Source organism: Musa acuminata, chromosome BXJ3-4 (assembly GCF_036884655.1).
Source record: "Musa acuminata AAA Group cultivar baxijiao chromosome BXJ3-4, Cavendish_Baxijiao_AAA, whole genome shotgun sequence".
In the NCBI taxonomy this organism is placed as follows: domain Eukaryota; kingdom Viridiplantae; phylum Streptophyta; class Magnoliopsida; order Zingiberales; family Musaceae; genus Musa; species Musa acuminata.
In genome coordinates, this window is record NC_088352.1 from 39,059,087 (window position 1) to 39,084,417 (window position 25,331).

The window sequence follows — 25,331 nt, forward strand, 5'->3', positions numbered from 1 at the left end:
TCCATCTAACATGTAAATGTGATCTATTTCTGTCATAGTTTTGACAGCAAGAAACCATTTCTCCTAGTCCTAGCCATAACCATAAAAAATACGATGACATCTGCATAGTGCTGCCTCTCCACCTCATTCTCCTCCTCCTCCACCTCCTCTGTTGCCCCTACTTTGCCAACTGCTAGTCTGGCCGTACCAACCGCTCCAACACTTGATACACTACAGAACAAGTACTATACCAATATGGCTCCTGACTGGTATCAATTTCGAACCGAAATTCCAATCGATACTAGTACCAACCTATATGGTCTTATATTTATCCATGATCAGACTGGTCAATACCGGTCACCATGTACCAAGCCAACCAGTATTTGAAATTTGACCTAAAGGAAGAACTAACAGAAGTCATCAATAGATGCAGGCACAAACCCTAACCTTAGTTTTTGGGTGTGTGGCCTCTGAATCTGTGAAAAACTTAACCTCAGTTTTTCGGTGTATGGCCTCTGAATCTGCAAAAAACTTATCATCAATTTTTGGGTGTATGGACACTAAATCCATGAAAAAGTCCGCGCGAGTATCCATTGGCCATCCCAATTTATCAAAGCAATCTTTGGACCTGCAAAAGAGGATATTTATTTCCTAGACAGCTTAAGTAACACAACTTGAATAAAAAGGATACAAACCAAAAATATTCATTCAGATCATCATAGTTTCTCCATCGTGAATGGCTAAGAGTACTGCTTTTGCTCCTTTGGACTTCCTATTGCATTTTAGAAGAAATAGAGAGATTTCATTGTTGGCTATTTTTCAGGAAAAAAGAAAAAACATACTCCCGATAACTAGATGAGTACTTAATTGAGCTGAGGAAAAACATACTCCCGTACGTGTAGGAGCCTATATGTACCTTAAGCAGGACGTTGTAGATGGGAGTCACAATATCCCGCAAAAATGACCTTTCACCTTTATATGCAGGTTCAAAAACACCTCCACTAGCAGACTTGACATTGCCAATTATAGTTCCATAGAGCTCATCTGCCATCTTATTTGATTCATCAAAAGAGCCTGTTAGATCGCTGTCTATCGGAGGCAAGAAAACACATAACAAGATCCTTAAGTAACATTAAACAAAACTCTTATCCTAAAAATACGATCAGACTTAGTGTGCTGGTATGTCTGATGGCAGATATATATCTTTTTGGCATTTTTTTTATTCATAGGATTCACTTGTGTCACCCACATATGATGAGGTGTCAAGAAAAACAGTAAACTGGCGCCAAATGTAGATAAAAAGAGTCAACAGAAGCCACTAGAATTACAAGCATATAAAAGTACTTTTGCCAAGATAGCCTTATTGGTCTAATTATGTTATTCCTTTCTTCCACTTTTCCGTAACAACATTTTTTTCAAGCTAAAAAGAACATCTGACATAGATTTATGAGTCCATTTTTAAAATATTTAGCCTTGTGCAATGACGCAGTCAATATCATAACCACCGCTGTGAGAACTCTGACATAGATTTATGAGTCCATTTTTTAAATATTTAGCCTTGTGCAATGAAGCAGTCAATACCAAAACCACCGCTGTGAGAACTCCAATTTGGTTGACCTAGACAAGGACCTTTCAGATGGACTGTTTTTTTTTTTTTTTGCTTTTCTTATGGTTATTTTTTAATATTATAGTTGATATTTAAAGTCATATGTTGAACTGTATTCTTATTTATAACAATATTTTGATTATAGACACAGTTGGGAAAGTCCTCAAGCCATTAATAGTCATTTTCAGAGAGTTGTAGTTGTGTTTTTGGATATGATTTTACAGGTTTCATAGAATTTAGAAAAGAAAATTGCCTTGGTTTAAGACATATATTGTATATTGTCAGTGTGAAAGGATGTTTTGACATTTTCAGAAAGTCATAAATATGTTTTTGGCTATGATTTTATAGGTCTCAGAGATTTCTAAAAACGAGAACTCTTGCTTAGTTTACTGCATATGTTGCATATTGTACGTCTTAAAGAAGGTCTTAATATTGTCTTATCGATTGTTCAAGTAGAATTATTGTCATTTAGCAGTATGATATCTCTTTCTTTATATCTTTGGAAGGTCCACACTCATCGAATTAGAGAAAACCTAATGGGCAGGTCATATCTCATTATTTGATATGAGAAAGGTGATCTTCCTTAACAATCCCCCGCAATACTATAACTAAGTTTATGACAATTATGTATATCTAAATGGAAGTCTCCAAAATTTCTAACCCAACTCAAATTTTGATGATGAATGCATATAGATATTGTTATAAATTTATGGTAAGTATAGAATTGCAGGCTTTCCAGGGACAGTATTTAGTCCATGAAGTGAATAGAGTACCCTCCTGCAGTGATAGTGTTGCTGGTACCTTCTTGCAATGACAATGTCTCTAAACAATTTTTTGAACACCCCCTCCTAAAAAAATTTAATGAAAAACCAAAACCTCTAATGTACAATGAGCAATTTTATGATGACTGTCAGTCTGCTGGAATTTGATGCACCCACGTGATCACAGCAGGTAACAGGACATACTTCGTCACATAGCAATTCATCAGTTATGGGAAGCCTTCCCGGCAAACTGATCAGAAGGCTTAGTTTTCATACCTCATATTTTGATCCAATTCGAACTGTGTTTTGACATCTAATGAAACAACCTTGACAATAGTGATTTACAACAACCAAGGACTACAAAGGAGAACATAACAGCAACAAATTTCTAATTTATCTAAAGAGTGCAAAGGTCTCCAACAATCTTTGGCAGCCTACAATGAACTGAAGATGGATATTTTAGAGGTCAAGGGAAACTAAATCGCTGCAATTTTAACACAATGGAGCCTCCTGATTCGCCACCACAGTCACAGTACAAGCAGTTAAATGATTTTGTTCTTTGACTTGGAGACCAATTTCTGCAATGTTTACATTGTACTAAGTTTAGTGAAATGAAAGTGGAGAAAGAAGCAGATGATTGTTGTCCCTTTACATGCACAAGGACCTCCATCTTGAGGCAAGAAGGATATGATAGGCGGGAAACTGTTACAAGGTAGTCACACAACTCCCTGTGGGGGTCCCAACTTGGTTGGTCCAAGACAAATACTTTGTGGTTAGATTTCTTTTTTCCTTTATTGTGGATGAATTTTGGTCTTCATTTCAATTGCTACAATGGATCAAGTTTAAAGTCATATTATGTTGTATGCATATAAGTCCTATTTTTTTATAAATAGTGTTGGGAAAGCCCTTAAGTCATCAGGGGTGAGATTTATAGAGAGCTATATACATGTGTTTAGATGGAATTTTGTGAGATTCCAAGATTTCCAGAAAAGAAACTAGTCCCCCACAAGGTATATTAGTTTACTATATAAATATGGCCTATTTTACCCCTAGAACATATATCTTGGTAATGGCTACTTCACAGTTGTAAACTTGTAATAGAATTATGAATTATCATAGTTTGGTAGTGAATTTCCTTTTCTTTAATTCTTGATAGGTTAATTTTCCTCTAATTGGAGAATACATTGATAGGAGGGTTGTCTCCTGAGTTAAGTATTTAGTATGTATTCTCCTGAATGGAGCATACCATGATAGGAGGTTTGTCTCCTCAAATTGGAGAATACCTTGATATAAGATCCATAAAATGCCACAGTAGTCCAGCAAAGGTAGAAGTAACAAGTTCATAATAGATACTTGTTTGGTAGAAAAGAACACCAGCAAGCATCAACAGAATTTCCACAAAGTATAAGATATGGTATACTTTGTAGTTTGTAGTTTGTAGTTTATCCACAGCTTCCCTCTGTGGCTTATCCCAACATGATATTTAGAAATCATGTTATCAACATAGCATATAGTACAAAAGTTATCCCAACTATTTAGGGTCAACTACAACGATCTTTTCTCAACATTGAGTTCTATGTAAGGTTATATCCCTAGTTAAATTAAGAACACTCAAGTCTATTTTTTTACTGTTTCTAGCTAGCTTTTTCTGATGTCACATTCTACCTATCCCTTTAATATAATTATACTATCTTTTGATTTTCTCTCATTTTGTCTTCTATCAAAGCTTACCTAAAAGAATAGAAATATCAACTATCTGACAACTAACAACTAGTTTATATCCTTTTTCTGAATCCCACAACATTATATCTCCACAACACTCCAAAATGCCACTTTAATTCAATAAAATCATGTGTAAATCTTAATTCCTTTTACAATTTTTTTCATTAATTGCATCCAAAAGTAATTGGTTTTTTTTTTCTTGTCTTCTTGAAATAATCCAAAATTGATTTTCACAAAACAGCCCTCTTCTATTTTAAATTCTGTGTCATCACCTTCTTCCAAGGAATAATGGTACACCTCACTGATCCAGTTCCCTGATAATTTTATCGACTTTGAATACATTCATTACTCTTATAGATCAGTAGTAACAATTAGTAAACTACTTAAAACAACCTATCCAATAATCTCCCAAACTTTAATAGGGATGATATTAGGCCTCACACACATATGCATTTGCATCGTCTTTTGAATCTTATTTTAGCTGGCCTGTCCTCACATGTCATACAAACCTTCGGTTCCATATCATATCACAATTTCTAGCTCCCAATTAGATTATACATGGGATGTTCATCAAATAAATTATACAGTAATTTCTCCATTTTTTTCTTTAATACCACTATATCACTACCAAGATCTCTTCGGTGTGCATTTCAAGCATCTAAGTCACCTAAATCTCTACACATACTTTTCCTCTCTCCAATAAACCTAAAAATGTTTCTCTTTCTCTAGTCCCAAACTTACCCTAGAACAATCATAAACCTATTATGAGTAGCTTCCTAGCATTCTCATGAACCATTTCGATATATATCACAGCAAGCTTTTATGATTGTGATCAACCATCTAATGAACCTATCCTCCATCCCCTGCACTTGGAAAATATATAAAAAAAATTTATACAAGTATGAACATAGCTTTACTCAATATTACATTGATAATCTACATTCAATTTTAATATTCAAACAAGTAGTTGCATGTCAATGCTAAACATGGATTATTGTACACAAAATATATTAAAGAATATTGCAATTAATAACAAACAAATTTGAAGAAAAATAATTAATTCAATGGAAATGGAATTAAATAAAAATAGTCTGCTTATCATCAAACACATTCCAAGAGAAGATGAATCAACATAGATGAATTTAAAAAAACATATAGCAAAAATTAGTTCTATGAGAAAATGAACTAAATATGAATTATGTATTTATTCCAAGATAAATGACATTAAATACATTAATTCCAAAATAAATTACATGTATTAAAAATTGATATTAAATATGTTAAATAAGGACACATGGGAATTTTATGGTACTTAAAACATAGTAGTGTTACCCGATATCATGCAAAGAAAAGTCAAAATGGACACGATGCAAGAATATGATAAGGAGCAGAGTTGGTTCTTGTGCTACCCTACGAGCCTCTACCAAGTGATGGCAAAGTGGAAAGGCAAAGTTGAATCAACACACATGTATAATTCTGATACCTCTAATCATCCTGGCCTATGGTGATAGCAAAAGAGGTGTCAAGATTTCTGCAATCTAGCCATTTGTAAGTTAAATAAGCACAAAACAAATAAGCCCTTTTTTAAGGTCTCTCCAGATATAAGCATGCATCTCATGATAGTGGAACTTTTCTTTAATTAAGTTTTCTAGCTACATGTTGTATATCAATTTAATGAACCTACAAGGAGAGCATGTGCTTAACCTTATATTGTTCTTGTTATTCAAACTGGATGCCACTAATTTATGTTTTCTTGCCTTCAGTTCATGATAAGAGAATTTTTACACCATTATATTGTTAGCAATGTGCATGCACACACACACACAAACATATATATATATATATATATATATATATATATATATATATATATATATATATATATATATATATATATATATATATATATATATATATATAACTTAAACATGAAACTTTTAATGGCTGAACAACTTCAGTTGAATATTAGATTTATGAACTCCAGCTGAGGTTTCAAAGATTGATACAAACATGAAATGTCAAAAGACAGAACAAAATCGATCAGCAATAGCAGGATACACCAAAGTTGGTTTTTCTACACTTGTTAGCTAAATGGACCAATAAACATATGATGCTTCACAAGACAACAGTTATTATTGGCATTTAAACAATACTTACATGGTGGAAGATATAACACAGACATTCAGGCATAAACCGAACATTGGAAGCTTCACCCCAAATAAGAAAATACAATCCAATGTAAAGAAGCTCCAACTGTTGTGACTCAGCATCACTGAGACGCCTGTTTAAAAGATGATAAAAATGCAGATATCAGATCATAAGGCTTGGTTAATGTATAGATATTACTCACAAAATTGTACCTTTGATCATTCGAACCAGGCAAAATTGTTTTAATGTTCGATTCACATTGTAAATATTTACACCATGACTCATAATTTTTGAAGACTTTCTTTTTCAGAGATTCGACCGTATTGGCATCCAACTGTAAACAGCATTTCCAAGTTATGAATGTGCAGAGAAATATATAAATGATGAATTTCTCGACATGAACATTATGGAAAGACAATTACAAGGGAATATTCTTCCAGAGCCTTTTTCTTCATGTCAATGTTTGCAAGTAGCAAAACCAAGTGCTCACGTTGATTATCCACATTTCCTTTCTACATTTAAACAAGTTGCATTTGTTAACTTATCAAAAGATGGGAATATGTATAATACAAATGACAACATTAAATAAGTCAACTATGTGTTTACTTGAAAACCAAAATTTAAACCAAGCCAGTCGAGTAAATCATGAACAGAACTTTCCCCATCATCAAACACGAGGATTCCATCAGCTTCAGGCTGTGAACTGGTAGATGGCTGTCGTCTAGACCTTGGAAGATTATCCACTTTACGTAGTGCACTCACTGCTGCTCTTATCTGTAATCACCAGAGGCTCAAGACAAAAAGTGCCACAGCATGAAGTGGAAAAGCAATCACAAGAGAATGAAGACTAAAAGTGAAAAGAGCATAATTACCTAGTGACTGAGTAACCAAGAAGAAAAACTATGTGACTTACCTCTGGAAGCTCCATGATTGCAGATGCACCACCAGAAACATGAAGAGGAAGAATGTTATAGGGTGTAAAGTGACTTTTCTTTCTCTCGACTTCTCTAGCACACCTTTTTATCTGCAAGTAACAGGTGCAGCTAATATTAGATAGAAAATAAAACTAAATGAAGGAAAAACATGCATACTGCATATATTTTCAATAGTCAAAACAAACCTCATCATCAACTTTATCTGGAGGTACTATAGTTTTCAGCACATCATATAATACAGATACAATCTGATAATGTTTAGTCATCTCCTCGCTGAACAGTTCCATAATTAGGACAAGCCATAAAATTGAGGATAGTATCCCAAAAAAGTACTAGTTACAACGAATTCAAAAAGTCTTGCATGGCAGGCTTACGGTTTGCTTTTGGCAGGGCCTTCCTTGATGAAATCATTATAGTAATACTGATAGAACCTTTGTATTTCTTTCGGATCACTTCTGGCAAGTTGCGGCTTTACTTCCTCTTCATCCTGCAGGACAATAAAAAGCTCATATGTTTAACAAGTAATAGTAGGCAATCTCATATACTCCCAACTGTTTGGGATCGATTAAATTACATTAGATATTTTGTCGTCATTGGGCTCTGCAAAAAGTCATAATTCATCTAAATTAAGAATATTTAAATCTTTATCCATAATTTCTTAAAAATCTTCCATGTCACCCTCTATCTCTTCTCACAACACTAATATTAATACTTTCACATCTTTTAACTATAACATTTAAAGGTCTCGATACCTAATTATTCATGAATAAAAAAATTTTATTTCCTATTTTTCCTAATAATTCTGCACAACTATCTCAGCATTCACATTTAGCAATATAATTTTTTTATATATGTTGTCTCCTAACTACCCAACACTAAGATCCCATAATTTTACCTTTCCTTCATATTCTTTAGGGCTTCCTCAACCGCACTTACTCCAATTCAAATAACAAATCTCTGATCAATAAAACTACCACTGTTACCGATACATAGGATTTAGATATTTATGAAATATTCATTAAATAATTTATAAAAATATTTTTCCATCTTTTCTTAATTTTATCAATAATCATTATCATTAATATGTACTTTTTTATCTTCAGCCTCAATACATCAAATCAAGGTCTGTCATACCGAATCGTACTGCCCGATATGGGCGGTACGTACCGGTCCGACAGGCTATCGGTACGCAGACCGCCCGCTACCGGGCAGTACGCACAAAAAAAAACCCCGTATCAGACGATACGGGGTAATATCGGGTGGTAACGGTCGAAATTTCGACCGTTACCGCCCGGCACCACTCGGTAACGGTCGAAATCGACCGTTACCACACTGTAGCAGTGCTACAGTGCTCCAACAGTCAATTTGACCGTTAGAGCCCTTTCTCCTCCTATTTAAACCATTCTTCTCTCCCCTATTTCATTATACTCTCTTAAACTCTCTCTCAAACTTTTTTTTCTCTCCTAAACTCTATAAAACAATGATTTGTGAATTCAATTGAGGCTAATTTGGGAAGATTAAGAGGAAGAATTTTCTAATCAAGAGGTATGAATTCGTTTTCTTTAATTAGAGAGTAATTAAGATATTTAAAATTATGATTAGTGTGTTTCATGCATAGTAAATATTGAATAATATTTATGATAATAAAATAAGTTTAATTAAGTTTTATTAAAGTTATTTAATGCTACGATTAGTCATTTTAATGATGATTTAATCAAAATTTATTTGATTTTATATCAATTTAATATCTTTAATACCTATTAGGGTATTTATCATGTTTATAGTGGTGAAAGAGAAGTAATTAGTGAAAAATTAGCTATATTAATCGTATAATTAGTGCAAATAAATGATGATTTTATCATAATTTGAATCATATTTGATTAAAATTACATATTTAATGTTTCTTTTATGTGTTTAATATATATATGATGGTAAAATAAATTTAATTATGTTTTATTAAAGTTATTTAATATTATAATTAGTCATTTTAATGATGATTTAATCGAAATTTGTTCGATTTTATGTCAATCCAATATCTTTAATACCTATTAGGGTGTTTATCATGTTTATAGTGTTAAAAAAGAAGTAATTAGTGAAAAATTAACTATGTTAATCGTGTAATTAGTGTAGCTAATGATTTTAGCACTTCTTTTATGCATATAACATATTTATAATAATAAAATATGATTAGTTATGTTTTAATAAAATTACTTAATGTTACGATTAGTGATTTATGATCAATATTTGGTCAATTTAATATGCTTATACTTTATAGTTTATTTGATTTAAATTTGATAGGATCATGACACCAAAGGAACAGCCACATAATGATGCATGGGTTCATGCTCGAAAGCTAGATGGAAACCGTCATCATTGGCAATAACTCGAGTGAAAATGCATTTGGCTGGTGGGTATCCTGATGTTGCAAAATGCAAGAATGTTCCAACGGAGATCCGTAAATTATTTCAAAGCAAGCTTAAACAAGCAAAGGAAGATACATTAAAAAAGAAGGCAAGAGTTGAGGAAGAATATCATAGGGCTACACGGGAACCAGTTTATGATCAGTATGAGGGTTACGGATCTCACAGCTGGGACTCGTGGATCATTGAAGCATCAATATACGGTCGATGAAGCAATGAGGCATCGACGACCTGACTCACAATTAGAGCATGGCAGTGGTAGTAGAATCCAGAGGTCAACCAGCATGAGGCAATCAACTGCTCCTTCTCAGTTAGGCCGAACTAGTAGCATGAGGTATGGTGGACTCCGTGGTTTTATGAGAGGTCCTGGCAGGAGGTCCGCACCAGATATTGATCCGCAAGCCTATCCCCCACAAACAGCGAAACAGACACGGATTGACGATGCATACACAAAAGAAAAAAAAACGAGATATTGGGAAGGCAATCTCAAAATAGTTCAACTTTCATAGGATTCCAGCCAACACTGCCCAAGGTCCATATTATCAGAGCATGATCTCTTCTATTCAAAAGTCTGGCACGGGGATCTAACCTCCAACACCGAAGAAGATTTACGGCGTATACTTAGAAGAGGAGGTGGCAGAACTAAAGGATTGGATCAAATCCTTCAAGAGGCAATGGGACGAAAATGGGGTGACATTGATGTGTGACAGTTGGACAGGACCAACAAGAATGAGTATCATCAACTTTCTTGTTTATTGCAATAGAAGAGTAGTGTTTCATAAATCTGTTAATGCTTCTGAAAAGATCCAAGATGCAAACTATATTGAGAGCTTGATGGACATTATGGTAGAGGAGATTGGACCACAGTATGTCGTCCAAATAATAACCGACAATGGAGCGAATTTCAAAAAGGTAGGCTTGCAATTGATGAAAAAAAGAAAAACTTTGTTTTGGACTCCATGTGCAACTCATTGCATAGATCTAATTCTGAAGGATATTGGTGAGTTGGATGCGGTCAAGAAATGTGTAGCTCGAGCACAATCAATTACAAAGTTTATATATAATCATCATTGGGTCCACGCATTAATGCAAAAGTATGTAAACGGTGAGATACTTCGACCTGGAATTACTCGGTTTGCTACCAATTTTATTGCATTAAAGTCATTATAGCAAAAAATGCATGGCTTGAAGGCAATGGCTAGCTCACAAGAGTGGTCTGAATCCAGATATTCGAAATTGAGTGATGGAAAGAAGATAGAAAAGGCCATTCTTTCCTCTAGATTTTGGAAGACTATAGCAGAAATCATAAAAGGTGTGGAACCACTTTATATTGTCCTCCATAAGGTCGATATGAACAAGCGTCCATAGATGTCGTATCTTAAATATATGCTGATTTCAGCAAGAGAGGAGATCAGAAAAGCATTTAAAGATGATTTTCAGGCCGACAAATACGTATGAATCATTGATCGTCGGACCGAAGTTCATATAGATCAAGATATCCATAATGCAAGTAAATTCATATTCAGAATAATTTAATTTATTATTACTTAAATAACAAAAAATCATACTAACAAAATTATGTTTTGCAACGTATTATCTAAACCCGACAATTCAATATCGATATGCTCTCGGAACACAAAATAATTTCCTAACGACACTACGAAATGTTATATATCGGCTCTTGCCAAACACTACCGAGGCAACCGATGCTCTTATGGAGGGTCGATTATTTCGAGAAACAGTTGGTTCATTCTCCGACGTTGTAACTGTATCGTGTCGTTACACTATGGATCCTAGTGAGGAAAAGTTATGCATATTGATTATCAATTATATTTAATGTTAATTATTTATTATGCTAATAAAATCTTATTTATATCTTTTTGCAGTCGAGTGGTGGCTACAATTTGGAGGCGATGCACCACATTTAAGGAAGGTTGTCGTTCGTGTACTTTCACAGACAACAACATCTAGTGGTTGCGAACGTAATTGGTCAACGTTTGCATTGATTCATACGAAGGTCCGCAACAGAGTCTCCTACAGACTACAGACGGTTAGAGAAACTAGTATATGTCCATTATAACATGCGGCTAAAATTACGATGTGCTGAGTTGGAGAAGGAGCCAGAGGAATCAGATATTGATCCCATTGATCTCCAATTCTACAACGAAGATTCAAAGCCAATGTTAGATTGGGTTGAAGCAGCAAAGAACCAAGAGGATCCTCCACTTGATGAGGCGGGAGATCTTCAGCGTCCTTCACGTTTTATCACCGAGGCAATAGAAGAAGAAGAAGCATAACCCCAATAGGTGGAAAATCCCCCTCGATTACAACATGGTAGGAATCAAACTGCTCGAGGAACTACCGACACCCAACGGTCACACTCGTCCGCCCAACGTGCAAAGGCAAAGGGGAAGGCAATAGTATCAGTTGTATCGTTGGAAAGAATCGAGTCAGGCGACGAGACACCTTCACAATCACATTCTCTTTCTCGCTCAGTCCAGAGACATGACAGCAACACGGACAGCAGTGCCTCGACGGATGATGGCGGTGATGTCGGGCAGTCGTTGGTCTCGTCTACACAACTTGAGGGTGGTGAATGGACTGAGGAGCAATATTTTACACATGCCACTCAAGATTCGGATCATGGAACTCGACAAGGTACTGATCAAGTTTATGCACGGAAGGGGAAGGGGAAGGGGAAAGCAGTGGATGAATATGAACAAATGCGACAGAGCATACATGATATAGACACAGAAAGAGGCTCATCGTATTCACAACCATCGTATTATGGAGAATCATACGGGCAACAACAATATGGTGATAGTTGGTCATCCTTCTCTGAGCAACAGCATGATACAGAACAACACCAATATATGCCTCAAGAGTTGCCTCGGACAAATATGATTCATGACGATCAATCTACGATCAGCACCATATTGATGCATCAATGGCATACGGTGTATCAATACACTATGTCATGGGATCAATTTCATGATTGGGTCCAACAAACGTATCATATTTATATGTATCGGATCGAGGACCCCGATCCACCACCCGTGGAGGCCCGTCGTTCGTTTTAGTGGTAGAATCAACAATCAGGTATATCTAGATATATGATTATTTAATTCATTTGAATTTAGAGTTTATATTGTAACAAAATAGTCTAACAATTCAACTGATTTTTCTGTAGATATTTCAATCTATAACGGGCTGAAATACGAACCTAGAACAAGACTACCTCAAAGCCCGAAAAAGATATGTGATACTATTCTTACCTAATTTTATTGATTTTGCTAAACTTATACTATTACTATATTTATTTGTAACTTGAAAACCCTATCCTAACTTTTTTTTTAATTTTTAGGTATTTTCATAGGGTTAAATCGGTGAAATCAGGTGTACCGCTCGGTACACCGTATCGTACCGTACCGAGCCTGGGTCGAAACGCCGGTACGGTACGGTACAACAAACCTTGCATCAAATATTACCTAAATTTTTATTCTTTATTTTCCTATCTTTAGCAATTATATATTTTCTCATACTTAGTCCCTAACTTATAATAAAAGTCATTATAAGCTTTATACCTGGCATACCTACAGCTCTTTTTGCCTCTTTTTCATGTTCTATACATGTTTTTAAATCAAACCACCTACAGCAAAAAAAAATTTAAGTCTAAAAAACAAGCGAATAACAATAATTAAAACCTTAAATTACAATTCTTTGGGGTTGGTCCCATTGTACCAAACCCACTTATTTAAAAATTATTTTTGTCATTATTATTCAATTGACAAGATGGAGTTAAAAAACAAATTTTAAGACAACATTGTAGTCTAAATAAGGATTTTAGTGTACATCTCATCCAATGATTTTTACAGCTAAGATATGATCGTAATAAACCCACTTACTACTTATGGATGTAGTATATAATATCCATTAACCAGTGGTTCAAAGCTCAAGACTTTGTCTGATAATTTTTACATCGTATAATAGTGGTATATAATATTCACTTACTAAAAGTTGAGGATTCAAAAATCTCATCAAATAAATTTTGTAAGATATTGAGATTGAAAATCATCTTCACCACTTATCCTTTGTAAAAAAGAACAAAGCCAATCCTTCGAGCTCTCGAGCTGCCACAACAACCTAATTGTTTGGATCTTATGGTGGTTTAACCCAGGTCAGCGTACTAGCGCCAATAATCTTTTCGTTCTTTCTTTGGAAATTTCTTAGCAGATAACAATATTTGATTAGTCGTAAAGGGACACTCCAATTTGTTTTTTATTTCAACAACCATAATTTTACTTCTTTAAAAAGAGAATCAAAAACTGGAACAGCGAAATACAGATTATTCACGCAATGATATATAACAGGTAACCATTTTAGCATTCGAAAAACATTGTTCTTTTATGCATTAAATAGATCACTTTTATTTTGTGCTTCTTTTGTCCTTATAGCCAATTCTATGGATAATTTTAAGGACATATCACCTTCACAATTTAACAAAAATCAACTTTGTGCACATAAAATTTAACGATACACCCAATGTTGGATGGTTTTGAAAATTTAGCACTTAGAAGACATATTTATCATTTAGCATTAAAATTGTCAAAGTAAAGTATATGCATAACTGACCATCAACCTTTTTCATGAAAATTTATATTCTCTTACGTGTTCAAGAACTTTGGTTTATAGCAAGGTTTGCAATACCAAATGATACCGCCCATACCGGGCAATGCATACCGGTCCACCAGCTGACCAGCACGTGGACCGTCTGCTACCAGGCGGTGTCAGCCCGACTGCGACAAGGTGAGGCAAGGAAGAAGAGGCGTTTGAAAAAGAGGGAGAAAGAGGGAGAAGCTTTGAGAAATAGTACCTGGCGTTGCCTCCTCCTTCTTCACTGCAGCGCCCGTTGCCATCGCTCCCTCAACGTCGCAGCTCTTCAACGCCCACTACCATCGTTCCCTCGACACCGAAGAAGATTCTTCTTCTTTCGCTCCTTCGCTACAGCACCCGCTGCCATCTCTCGACACCGAAGAAGATTCTTCTTCTTCCGCTCCTTCACTGCGACACCCACTATCATCCCTCGACGTCACAGCTATTCGGCTAGGGTTCGAGCGAGCGTTGGTAAGTTACATATTTTTTGTATATTTAATATCGTTTAAATATAATATGTTTAATATCGTTTTAAGCGCACCATCGTTAGCTATTTTATATTTCTGTGATTTTATATATATTTTATATATTTAATATAATTTAATATAAAAAATATTTTTAATCTTTTTTAAGCATACCACTTTGCATTCCCGTAGTATACCATACCGTACAAAGCTCAAAACTCCAGTACGGTACGAAATTTCAATCCTTGGTTTATAGATTTTCAAGCATATTTAATCTACTTATCATTCCAACCATCTAAGCACTATACGTAAGATAGGACAAATTGATAATAGCCAGACCTAGGGATTCGGACGATCTTGTCCATAGAGTTCAAACTTCAAAGAGTTCAATTAGATTTGTAACGTAAGACTACTTAGGGCCACCAAATCCCTAACCTGTGATTAGATCAACAATCCCTGTAAGACACAAAAGACATAACCTACTGATCAGATTGAATTGGCACATTCTTGGAAAGCTTTAATCAAGAAATCTTATGTGTAGCCTCAATATGACCGGAGAATCAAGGCTGCCTAGCCAACCCAATTGATCAAGTCTTCAGGTTGCCATAGATAGGTTATTTAAAGAAACTACATTACTTGGTGATCAAATTGACATCTAATGCTTAAAAATAGATTATCAAAGAAGAATGACCCAATCCTGAATCAATCAATCGTCACTGAAGGAATGGCGGCGAGTGCCCCGTCTTCCCCACCAGCGATAAGTGCTCCCGCTCCTCCTCTAAAGAAACTGCATAATCCTCTCCCCCCCCCCAACCCCCTGCTCCTCCTCCAGTGGCCCCACTACTGAAGGGCCATCTCCCTCTTCGAGAGCAACCTCTCCTCCCTTCAACAAAAGCCAAACTCGCACTGCTACACCACGTGCAAGCACATAAAGCCTCACCCTCTTGGGCAAGCCTCCTTAGGCAATCCTCTTCAGATGACCCTTGGCGTTTCAACGCTGGGTAACAAAGAAGATCGCCAGGATTCAAAAGAGCTCCAAGCACGTCGCAGTCCTAAATCCAGAGGAAGTGCAGAATGCAAGGAGTCACTGACAACTCTGCCTCTAATGCAAGGAGTCCTTATAATTTGCAGGTTCCACCAACCCAGATTGAGATTTGAGTTCAACCAAATTAAACATCATTGTCATCAACTTTTAAAATATGAAAAACATGACCAAAATCAATTACATCTCCGTGGAACTGAACTTAAATGCGCTCAACCATTTTCAGCTTCAACTTCAAGTCAAACTGAACATATCCCAACTTAACCCAAGTCAGCATATCAGAGAGGTCCAGCTAAACCTAGAGAACTCGCCTGTTCCAACAAGTTTTGGCCAGGTTTTCACTGGTTCCAATTTTTGAACTGTTTTCAGTCAATTGATATCTCTTTAGATTGATTTTCTGTTATTCTATAGATAAATGAGCCCACTGTCCAATTAAATCAATCAACACACTCAAACCACCATTTTGTATCCTTAATCAAATTTATCTTTGAGTCCCCTTGTACAAGATGAAACAATGCTAGATGCTTACGATGGCATTTTCCACCTATTGTAATTTGTTAAATCTCCAAGTTGGCTATATGTAAATTGTAATGAATAATACATACACTAATTAGATTGATTACATAATTAAATTACTTAAGCTGGTTCAAAAATAAGTGAACATAATTTCAGTAGACAAAGAAGACTATCTAAATGTTTGTAGAAATTCTTGGCCAACAACGTGTGTACCTTTTCCAGCCTATGTAAGAGATATGTTTTGAATTGACGAACACCACGCTTATCTGATTTAGGATCCAAATTATGGGCCATCTCAAATGCATGAAAGCGACCTTCCATTATAAGAAAGAAAATATTTTAATGAAAAGACTAAGTAAAAGAGAAGTGCCAAAAATGATTATGAACACTAGAAAGCAGAAGGTTAGAAATTCGTAGAACTTGGAGAAGTATATGATAAACTCTAAAAAAGCATATGGAAAGTAAGGAGTAATCTGCATGATAACAAAGGGGTATCATAGGTTTCATTAGGCAACACATGTCATTTATGTATTCCAATAAGCAATCTAAAAATCAGAAGAAAGTGAGTGTGATTATCACCTAAGCCTCACATAGAATTCTCAGTTGCATATTATCATCATTATTCAGTAATCTCCAGTGAGGCTAGTCATTAAGGAATACAAGCAATCCAGATAAAGCTAAACAAAATTATCACCTAAGCCTCACATAGAATTCTCAGTTACATATTCTCATCGTTATATATATATATATGTGTGTGTGTGTGTGTGTGTGTGTGTGTGTGTGAGTGTATGTGTATATATATGTATGTATATATATCTACATATATACATATACACATATACATATACATATATATATTACTTGATTAATTAGCAATACCGAATTCCCGTCATTCTTTCTGCTTTGTGTTTACCACTCCCAGCATCTCCACCCCCATGGAGGACGATGAGACGGTGTGGTGGCAATGGTGAACGTAGAGGGAAATTAGACGTTCTGTCTGACAACTTGAGCAATTATATTGATGGTGTTCATCCTGCATGCATCGATATGTGGCGTTTTCCTTTCCTTTTTTAGATGATTAAACAGCCAGCATCAGAGGTCAAAAAGTAAGCAAGAATATAGATAATTTTTTCCCAAGATGGCAATTTAGTATATCATCGCATCAGAGGTCAAAATAAGAAGAGCGAAGATGAGAAGAGGTAGGTTGAGGTCTTTAGTTACAGAGATAGGCGACACGAGGGTTGAGGCTCTCGATATCGTTGGCGACGCGGAGGATGGGTACGATGGCGTTGAGGGAGGGGGGGACGAGCTCGCTGTCGGGCGGGGCAGGCGCATCCTCCTCCTGCTGCACGTCCAGCATCGTCGGCATCCGCGTCATCTTCCTAGAGGGTGCTTTCACCACCTTAGGCCCACCGACGCCCTCCCCTCCTCCGTGCTTGCTGCTGCTCGCCATCTCGCCCTACCTCAATTCTTTTCCTTTCTCGCTTCTCTTCTTCTCGTTCCAGGCAAAGAAGTCACGGAGGGGTCACGCACCATCGCTATTTGTATGGCCTCCTCCGTCGTGTCTGGATGAAGGAAGAGGAGGAGAGACGGCAGCACTGCAGCCATCTTTTAGGGCTTTTTTGTGGTAGAATACTGTCTTTAGCTTTTTCCTTTTTGCGCTCCACCAGCTGTTCTGTTCTTTTTCGGCTTTCGATTTGGCGTTGGGGGGATCGAAGGAAGGAATGAGCTACAGGAAAAGAAGAGAGGGAAGGAAAAGAAAAAGACGACGGTGGAAGCGATGGTGGGCGGGAGTCAGGCAAAGACGTAATTAATTGGTAAATGGAATGGGTTTCGTGCTTCGCACGGCAAGGATCGAGTCGATTCTCTGGTTGCCGCCAGGGCTACCGTAGGATGTTCGAATGAGCGAACCGGATCAAATTTCGAACTGATTCGATTAAAATAAGATAGTTGTTAGGATTAATTTAGACTTATTGAATTAATTTAAAATTAATTAATCTGATTTGATTAATATTTTTTAAAATTTATATGTTTTAAAAAATAATTAAATATATATTAAAATAAATTAAAATTAAATCGAACCAAATGTTGGTTGAATTGTATCAATAAGATAATATTTATCAAATTTAACCAACGTCATTTATAAAATTTTGATATCGAAAATGGATCAAATTAAATGTTTAGACCGATTTGATTAATCCGTTTGAGGGAGTAAGATAACACACTCGATCGGATTGATAATATTTTTGTTAAAATCTATTTTGATTCGGTTCGAATTGATTAATCAGAATCAATTATTCGAAACAAAGAGGAGACCTTCTGAACTAAACCATTCATGATCTTGAAAATTGAATCACTGATAAACTGATTTTGCATTATTTTGATTCGAATTGAAAACCCCTACGTTATGAATTAGGTGAAAGTGATTTGATTTAGATCCAACAATTGTTTATTTAAAAAAAAAAATCAAAATTCATCTATCCGATTTAGAGCATTAACCTTAACCGAGTAGAAAAGATGACCTGAAAGCCTTAAACTCGAAATTTTGGGTTTACAACCCCTTTACGTGGTTGGCCTCTGGTTGGTAACGAAACTGATTGTCCGGTGCACCACATAAGAAAAAAAGTAAGCTAACAATGCACCTATAATTAAAGAAGAGAATAAGAGGTTAAGTTGAGTTTCGTTGTTATTTCGTGGAAGATATGCATGCAGCGCATGCGAACGTGGAGTGGCAGTAAGCAAACCAAATGAATAAAAAGACGAGGAAAGGGTGGTTTATAACCGAGACATGAATCTTAAACCTCACAGCTTCAAAGATCATTTTTAAATCATTTAATCCAAACAAAAACATCCTCCACCTTCACTTCTATGATCAATATATTATCTCGCCAGTTGCTCTTTCCGTGGATGTCTCTCCTCAGTTCTTCAAAGTAGAAGCCAGGTCCAGGCTATTGCTAACCAGTTTCGAAAGGTGGTCGTTGATATCGGCAACAGGTGACACCAAACCTGGCCAATCCTGGAACGCATCAGCGCAGTTGGCCTTGAGGCTCATCGCGGCGGAGAGGTTCACCATGAGGTCAGTGTGCGCTGCATCCTTGAGGTTCTTGGCTGACAACTGGAGACTGTCAGCTACGGAGCTGAAGGCATCACGGCAAACACACAGGGTGGACTTCATCAGCTTCTCGGTGCCAGGGGCTTTCATAAGCTTGGCGGAAATGGCTGCTGCCTCCTTGGCTTTGGACGTGGCCACGTCGATGGATGCGGCGGTCAGGGACCCGACCGACGCTGAGGGAGCGAGGGAATTGCAGAGATCGGGGTACGATGCTTTTTTGCATTCGGAGGTGGCGTCGAACAGGGAGCGGTCATTGACGCGGCGGAGGACGCGTGCTTCTGTTATGGTGGCCCCGAGAAGGAGGAGCAGGGCGACAGGCAGGATGAGTGGGAGAGAGGCGGTTCGGTGCTGTCGACCCATGGTGGCTCTCTTGGAGGGTTTGGAAACTGAGGAGAGCCAAAGAGCAGTGGAAGAGAAGAGGGAGGCGGAGGTTGGACATAGATTTGCAAGTGTTTATATAGGTGTGCGGAGATGGATGTTGCCAAATGTACGTGAAGGAGAGAGGAGGGAAGAAGGATCCGTTCTCCTGGTTTATCTCCCAAACATACGTGGGTGTAGGGCTGACCATAAATGTCGCTGTGGGTCCGACTTGGTCAGAGCTAAAAAAAAAAATCATAAGTATTTTGTTTATCCTCCCTAACGACTCACTCGTTGCTATTTAAATACCAGGAAGGAGGACTCCTGTCATAATAAAATAGTTTTTTTATTCTTTTAATACTATTTTTCTTTTTTCTCATCTTAATCTTCGACTCGTATACATTCTAACTCTTACGAACAGAGGAGGATACATTCATAGTATTATATCCCATCTACTTTGTAGGTTTTTGAATTTAGAGCACTTGGCTCATAGCATACCTCCACATCATCTACCTCAACTATTCCAAGAGCGTACGTACAAGAAAGGGTCCATATTGGCTCCAAGAAGTCAATCGGTTATCATATGAGATCCTAAACTTGCGATAATAAAAAGATAAATTAATCATGCTCTAATCTCTTACGAGGTGGATATCCGATATCACATGAAAGAAAATTCAGATTAAGCATGCCATATTTAGCTCGACATCCTTATAAGAAGATGGTGTAAGATGCAAATACTAATAAATCTTTAGAGATGAATAAAAAAAAAATCCCATCAGTATATACCCAAAAGAAAAACGCTAAGTTGCACAACAATAATGACTATAAAAATAAATAAATCCGCACAGGCGAATTGTTTCAATGAATCACAAACAAACAAAGGTATAATGTGCAGGTAATTAATTATAAACCACTAGAATCTCAACCATGTATTCACAAACCCGAACACCAAGAGTCCGACAATACAAAAAATTCCCAAGAATGTTTGCATCGAAAAAAATCAACACGGGAAAAGCCTGAATAGTTCGGGAAACTCACTTATTAGCCAACATAGAACAAAAAAGGCATGACCTAAGAACGTAAGCTTAATGAGCAGCACATAGTCAGATCAAACCAAACTTTAGGTGTTTTTGCCATCTTCATCGAGTAGTATTTGACTCTTCTAGAACTACTTTTTCTAGTGACCCCCTTGTATATATACGTACATGCATTAAGGCGATCCAGCTCCTCCCGATGCTCATTCACCACTGCTCGAACGACATCACCAATGGAGACCATGCCAATCATACCTTCGTCATCAACCACAGGGATATGCCTAATGCGGTCGTCTACAGATAGAAAAAGTCATAACAACAGTGTTATCAGTCAATCTATCTACACGAGTAACTAATTGTACTTACAGAACAAACCTGTCATAAGCTGCATGGCCCGCAGAACCTTGGTATCTGGTGTCACAGTGATCGATTTATTCTGGGCATAAGAAACCAACGATACTTTGTCATAAGGAAGAATGCAAATAACGGATAAAATCTTAGTTCATGTCACCATTGAACGACAGGTTTGGTACGGTACTGGTATCATATGATGAACCAAGTGTCAATATGGTACGGTAAAATCGATACAGACCACTATTAGAACAGAGCGAGAGAGAGACTAGCGGGAGATAGTGGAGTACAAAATAACGCAGGTATGTAGCGGAGGAAAGGCAGCGGTAGGCCGTGACGTGATAAAGAGAATCGGTTAGATTACACGATTTATCTAATTAGATAAAAAAATATATATTATAAATATGATTTATTTTGATCATGATTATTAATTAATAAAAAATAATAATTATAGTATAATTTTTTTATAATAATATTTTGATATGAAACTTCTTTAATTATTTATATTAGACCCTCTTTTCTCGTTCATAAAAGGATATGACCTCTTAAAGACTCGACGTGAATTCACAGGTAATTAGATACATGGATATGTAAATAAATAAGAAAAGATGGGGATACGTGATATTATTGGAAGATTACATATCTTTTCTCATATCACACTAGTTAATGAGATATTACAGAGCTTTTCTTATCTTCTTTTTATTTCTAATCAATCGCTCATAACAATCCTGTGAAGGATAAGAAAAGATAAAAATATGAGTTTAGTTCTCCTTCCATATTGACATTGTTATAACTTTTGAATTCGACAATAGTGCACCTGCATATCACATAAAATTTTTTTGACTGACATCGAAAGGTACACTTCATAAATTTGATATATTATTATTTGATTTTAATTTTTTACATTAAAGTTTTTTGCATAACAATAACGTAAAAATAGTTTTTTATGCTTATAATTGGTATCAAAACCATATTTATGAAATCAAATACTTTAGATGTATTTGTTAGCACATTTGGCTATGTTGTTCGATTTTGATTTGCAATGCTTAAACGATTCATGTGTATTACTAATCTACTTATATCGTCTGCTTATGGGTGATATAAGATTCTTTGTGTTTAATTGATGGACTATTGTCGATAATTTACTATTAGCAATAGTATTATTAAGGGTGATGGTCTTCGATGGTTGCCAGCCCAATCATAGGCAACAATTGCTTATGCAACGAAAGCTTTGTAGATTACGACAACCTTGTGGCAGATGCAATACGTCTGATGGCTACGGTGGCTATGCAACACTGTTGCTTGCGATGGCTTTGGCTATTGTCACTACATGCGGTGGCTATAGTAACGTTGCTGTGTGCAACAACTACAGTAACGCCATTGCCTATGTGGCTACAACGATTGTTGTTGCTTGAGATGACTGTAGTAGCATCGTCATTACTTGTAGTGGTTATAGCAATGTCGATGCGACAACATATGTTGCCACACCCGGTGTCACTAAAAGCCAAAGACCAATGAGGTCATCGGGCAATGTCTGTGTACATAATCGCGTTGCGACGACTATGGGGGTCACCTTGAGGCGCACATGCGTGGTAACAATCGTTTGTGAGCGGGGTGACAACCCACAAGCGATGATCACGCATGATAGCGATTATGCGAAGGGAGTAGAATTAGGGGTGTTTTTTTAATAAAAGAATATTTTTACCCTACATAATTAGAAAAAAAAATTAGCTTGTATCCTTTTGACAATTTTGATCTTCACAAATTAGATATATATTTTACATATCCTAACAAAATTATAGTTTTACCCTTGAAAAATTAAAATTTTCTAACTTGTGTCTTCACTGATAAAATTGATTAATTTGATTTATTTTAATCAAATATTTTGATCGGATTTTATCATTCTTGTATTTTGACTACTTGACTTTATTTAGGTTTGATCAATTAAGTTTTGATCAATTAATTGGTCAAGCAGACTAGGTTTCGTGTTTCAGACGGCAATGATCGAGTCGATGCTCCGCTTGCCGCCCAGGGCTACCGTAGGATATTCGAAAAAGCGAACCGGATCAATTTTCGATTTGATTCGGTTAAAATAGGATAGGTCTTAGGATCAATTTAGACTTTTTGAATTAATTCAAAATTGATTAATCTGATTTGATTAATCAATTAATCAACTTATAATTTAAAATAATTTAAATATATATGTTAAATAATCAAAATTAAATAAAGTTAGAATCTTGATTTAAGTGGATCAAAAATATAATATTTATCAAATTAGATCTATGTCGTTTATAATTTTTTAATGAAAATAGGATCAAATTAGACGATTAAACCAATTTGAATAACATGTTTGAGCGCACAAGATAATGCACTTAATCAGATTGATAATACTTGTTATTAAAGTCTATTTCAATTTGGTTCAAATCGATTAATTAGAACTTATAAACTAAATTATTTTATATAAAAACCACCGACCAATCATCATCTCGTGCATGTCCTTCATGTAATATTCAAGTTGAAAGAAGAAGACAAACTATCCTCCTACTCACGTAAACATCGATCCAAGACAGACGATTATAGGTTATCTTCATGTCGCCTACATGAATAAGAGACTAAAGTGACGGTAGAAATAGTTAAATATTATCTCCTTGAATAATGTTTCATAAAATATGTTATTTTTTCAAAGCTCATTTTTTAACATTGTAAATAAGCTTTTTTTTTTATTATTATCATGGATGACTACACTCATTTATCTCATATCTTCATGTAGGTGGCCCCTCGAATGATCTATATAATAGCTTGATGCTCCCACCTCAAATATACCTTCGGCAACTCTAAACGATTAAAACCACGCCGAGTTGATTTAAATGTCAACAACATCTTCTATAACACCCTTCATAGTCTTCAAAATTGAACCATCTGTAACCTAATTTTGTATTACTTTGGTTTGGCTTGAAGACTCCGAGACTATGGATTGGGTCGAAGTGATCTCTTCCACTGATTTGGATCCATCGGTTATTATTTAGTTTTAAAAAGCCAAAACTTATAGTCATTTCGTGGAAGACATGCATGCAGCGCATGCGAACGTGGAGTAGCAGTAAGCAAACCAAATGAATAAAAAGACGAGGAGAAGGTGGTTTATAACCGAGACATGAATCTTAAACCACACAGCTTCACAGATCATTTTAAATCATTTAATCCAAATAAAAACATCCTCCACCTTCACTTCTATGATCAATATATTATCTCGCCGGTTGCTCTTTACGTGGATGTCTCTCCTCAGTTCTTCAAAGTAGAAGCCAGGTCCAGGCTATTGCTAACCAGTTTCGAAAGGTGGTCGTTGATATCGGCAACAGGTGACACCAAACCCGGCCAATCCTGGAACGCATCAGCGCAGTTGGCCTTGAGGCTCATCGCGGCGGAGAGGTTCACCATGAGGTCAGTGTGCGCTTCATCCTTGAGGTTCTTGGCTGACAACTGGAGACTGTCAGCTACGGAGCTGAAGGCATCACGGCAAACACACAGGGTGGACTTCATCAGCTTCTCGGTGCCAGGGGCTTTCATAAGCTTGGCGGAAATGGCTGCTGCCTCCTTGGCTTTGGACGTGGCCACGTCGATGGATGCGGCGGTCAGGGACCCGACCGACGCTGAGGGAGCGAGGGAATTGCAGAGATCGGGGTACGATGCTTTTTTGCATTCGGAGGTGGCGTCGAAGAGGGAGCGGTCATTGACGCGGCGGAGGACGCGAGCTTCTGTTATGGTGGCCCCGAGGAGGAGGAGCAGGGCGGCAGGCAGGATGAATGGGAGAGAGGCGGTTTGCTGCTGTCGACCCATGGTGGCTCACTTGGAGGGTTTGTAAACCGAGGAGAGCCAAAGAGCAGTGGCAGAGAAGAGGGAGGCGGAGGTTGGAGATAGATTTGCAAGTGTTTATATAGGAGGAGCTTGGATAGGTGTGCGGAGATGGATGTGGCCAAATGTACGTGCAGGAGAGAGGAGGAGGAGGGAAGAAGGATCCGTTCTCCTGGTTTATCTCCGAACCATATGTCGATGTATGGCTGACCATAGATGTCACTGTGGGTGCGACTTGGTCAGAACTAAAAAAATACCTAACGATTCACTCGTTGCTCTTTAAATACTAGGAAAGAGGACTCCTGGCATAATAAAATAGTTTTTTCTTTTACATATTATTTTTCTTTTTTCTCGCCTTAATATTCGACTCCAACACATTCTA

General features: G+C 36.6%; 3 protein-coding genes across 7 annotated transcripts in view; all 3 read right to left on the reverse strand.

Annotated features, from left to right (window-relative positions):
• The window catches only part of LOC103968386 (callose synthase 7), a 57,892-nt gene extending 39,878 nt beyond the window's left edge, over window positions 1-18,014 (reverse strand). For 2 of the 5 annotated variants that reach the window (XM_065146893.1, XM_009381614.3), the window contains exons 1-12: window positions 17,468-18,014; window positions 16,460-16,560; window positions 7,526-7,638; window positions 7,337-7,424; window positions 7,130-7,240; window positions 6,823-6,990; window positions 6,639-6,728; window positions 6,429-6,550; window positions 6,226-6,349; window positions 896-1,030; window positions 675-751; window positions 427-607 (exon numbers count right to left, since the gene is read on the reverse strand). In XM_065146893.1, the coding sequence (XP_065002965.1) occupies window positions 427-607; window positions 675-751; window positions 896-1,030; window positions 6,226-6,349; window positions 6,429-6,550; window positions 6,639-6,728; window positions 6,823-6,990; window positions 7,130-7,240; window positions 7,337-7,424; window positions 7,526-7,638; window positions 16,460-16,560; window positions 17,468-17,699 (1,542 nt within the window). In that variant the 5' untranslated portion in view covers window positions 17,700-18,014. Of the gene's footprint in view, window positions 1-426; window positions 608-674; window positions 752-895; window positions 1,031-6,225; window positions 6,350-6,428; window positions 6,551-6,638; window positions 6,729-6,822; window positions 6,991-7,129; window positions 7,241-7,336; window positions 7,425-7,525; window positions 7,639-16,459; window positions 16,561-17,467 lie in introns of those variants that run through there. The other 3 variants (XM_065146894.1, XM_018828744.2, XM_018828748.2) reach the window with 3 other exon arrangements.
• Window positions 18,015-19,163: 1,149 nt separating this feature from the next.
• Window positions 19,164-19,718, reverse strand: LOC135636427 (pectinesterase inhibitor 12-like). Its single transcript, XM_065148115.1, has one exon. It carries the CDS (start codon window positions 19,716-19,718, stop codon window positions 19,164-19,166), a length of 555 nt encoding a protein of 184 aa, XP_065004187.1.
• A 4,636-nt stretch (window positions 19,719-24,354) lies between these two features.
• LOC135636221 (pectinesterase inhibitor 12-like) lies at window positions 24,355-24,968 on the reverse strand. The gene has a single exon (XM_065147852.1). It carries the CDS (start codon window positions 24,932-24,934, stop codon window positions 24,380-24,382), a length of 555 nt encoding a protein of 184 aa, XP_065003924.1. The 5' UTR covers window positions 24,935-24,968; the 3' UTR covers window positions 24,355-24,379.
• Between the last annotated feature and the right edge of the window lie 363 nt (window positions 24,969-25,331).

What these genes read in the sequence shown, in the direction of transcription:
- LOC135636221 (XM_065147852.1), bottom strand. Translation starts at nt 24,934, where the DNA reads ATGGGTCGACAGCAGCAAACCGCCTCTCTCCCATTCATCCTGCCTGCC.
- LOC135636427 (XM_065148115.1), bottom strand. Translation starts at nt 19,718, where the DNA reads ATGGGTCGACAGCACCGAACCGCCTCTCTCCCACTCATCCTGCCTGTC.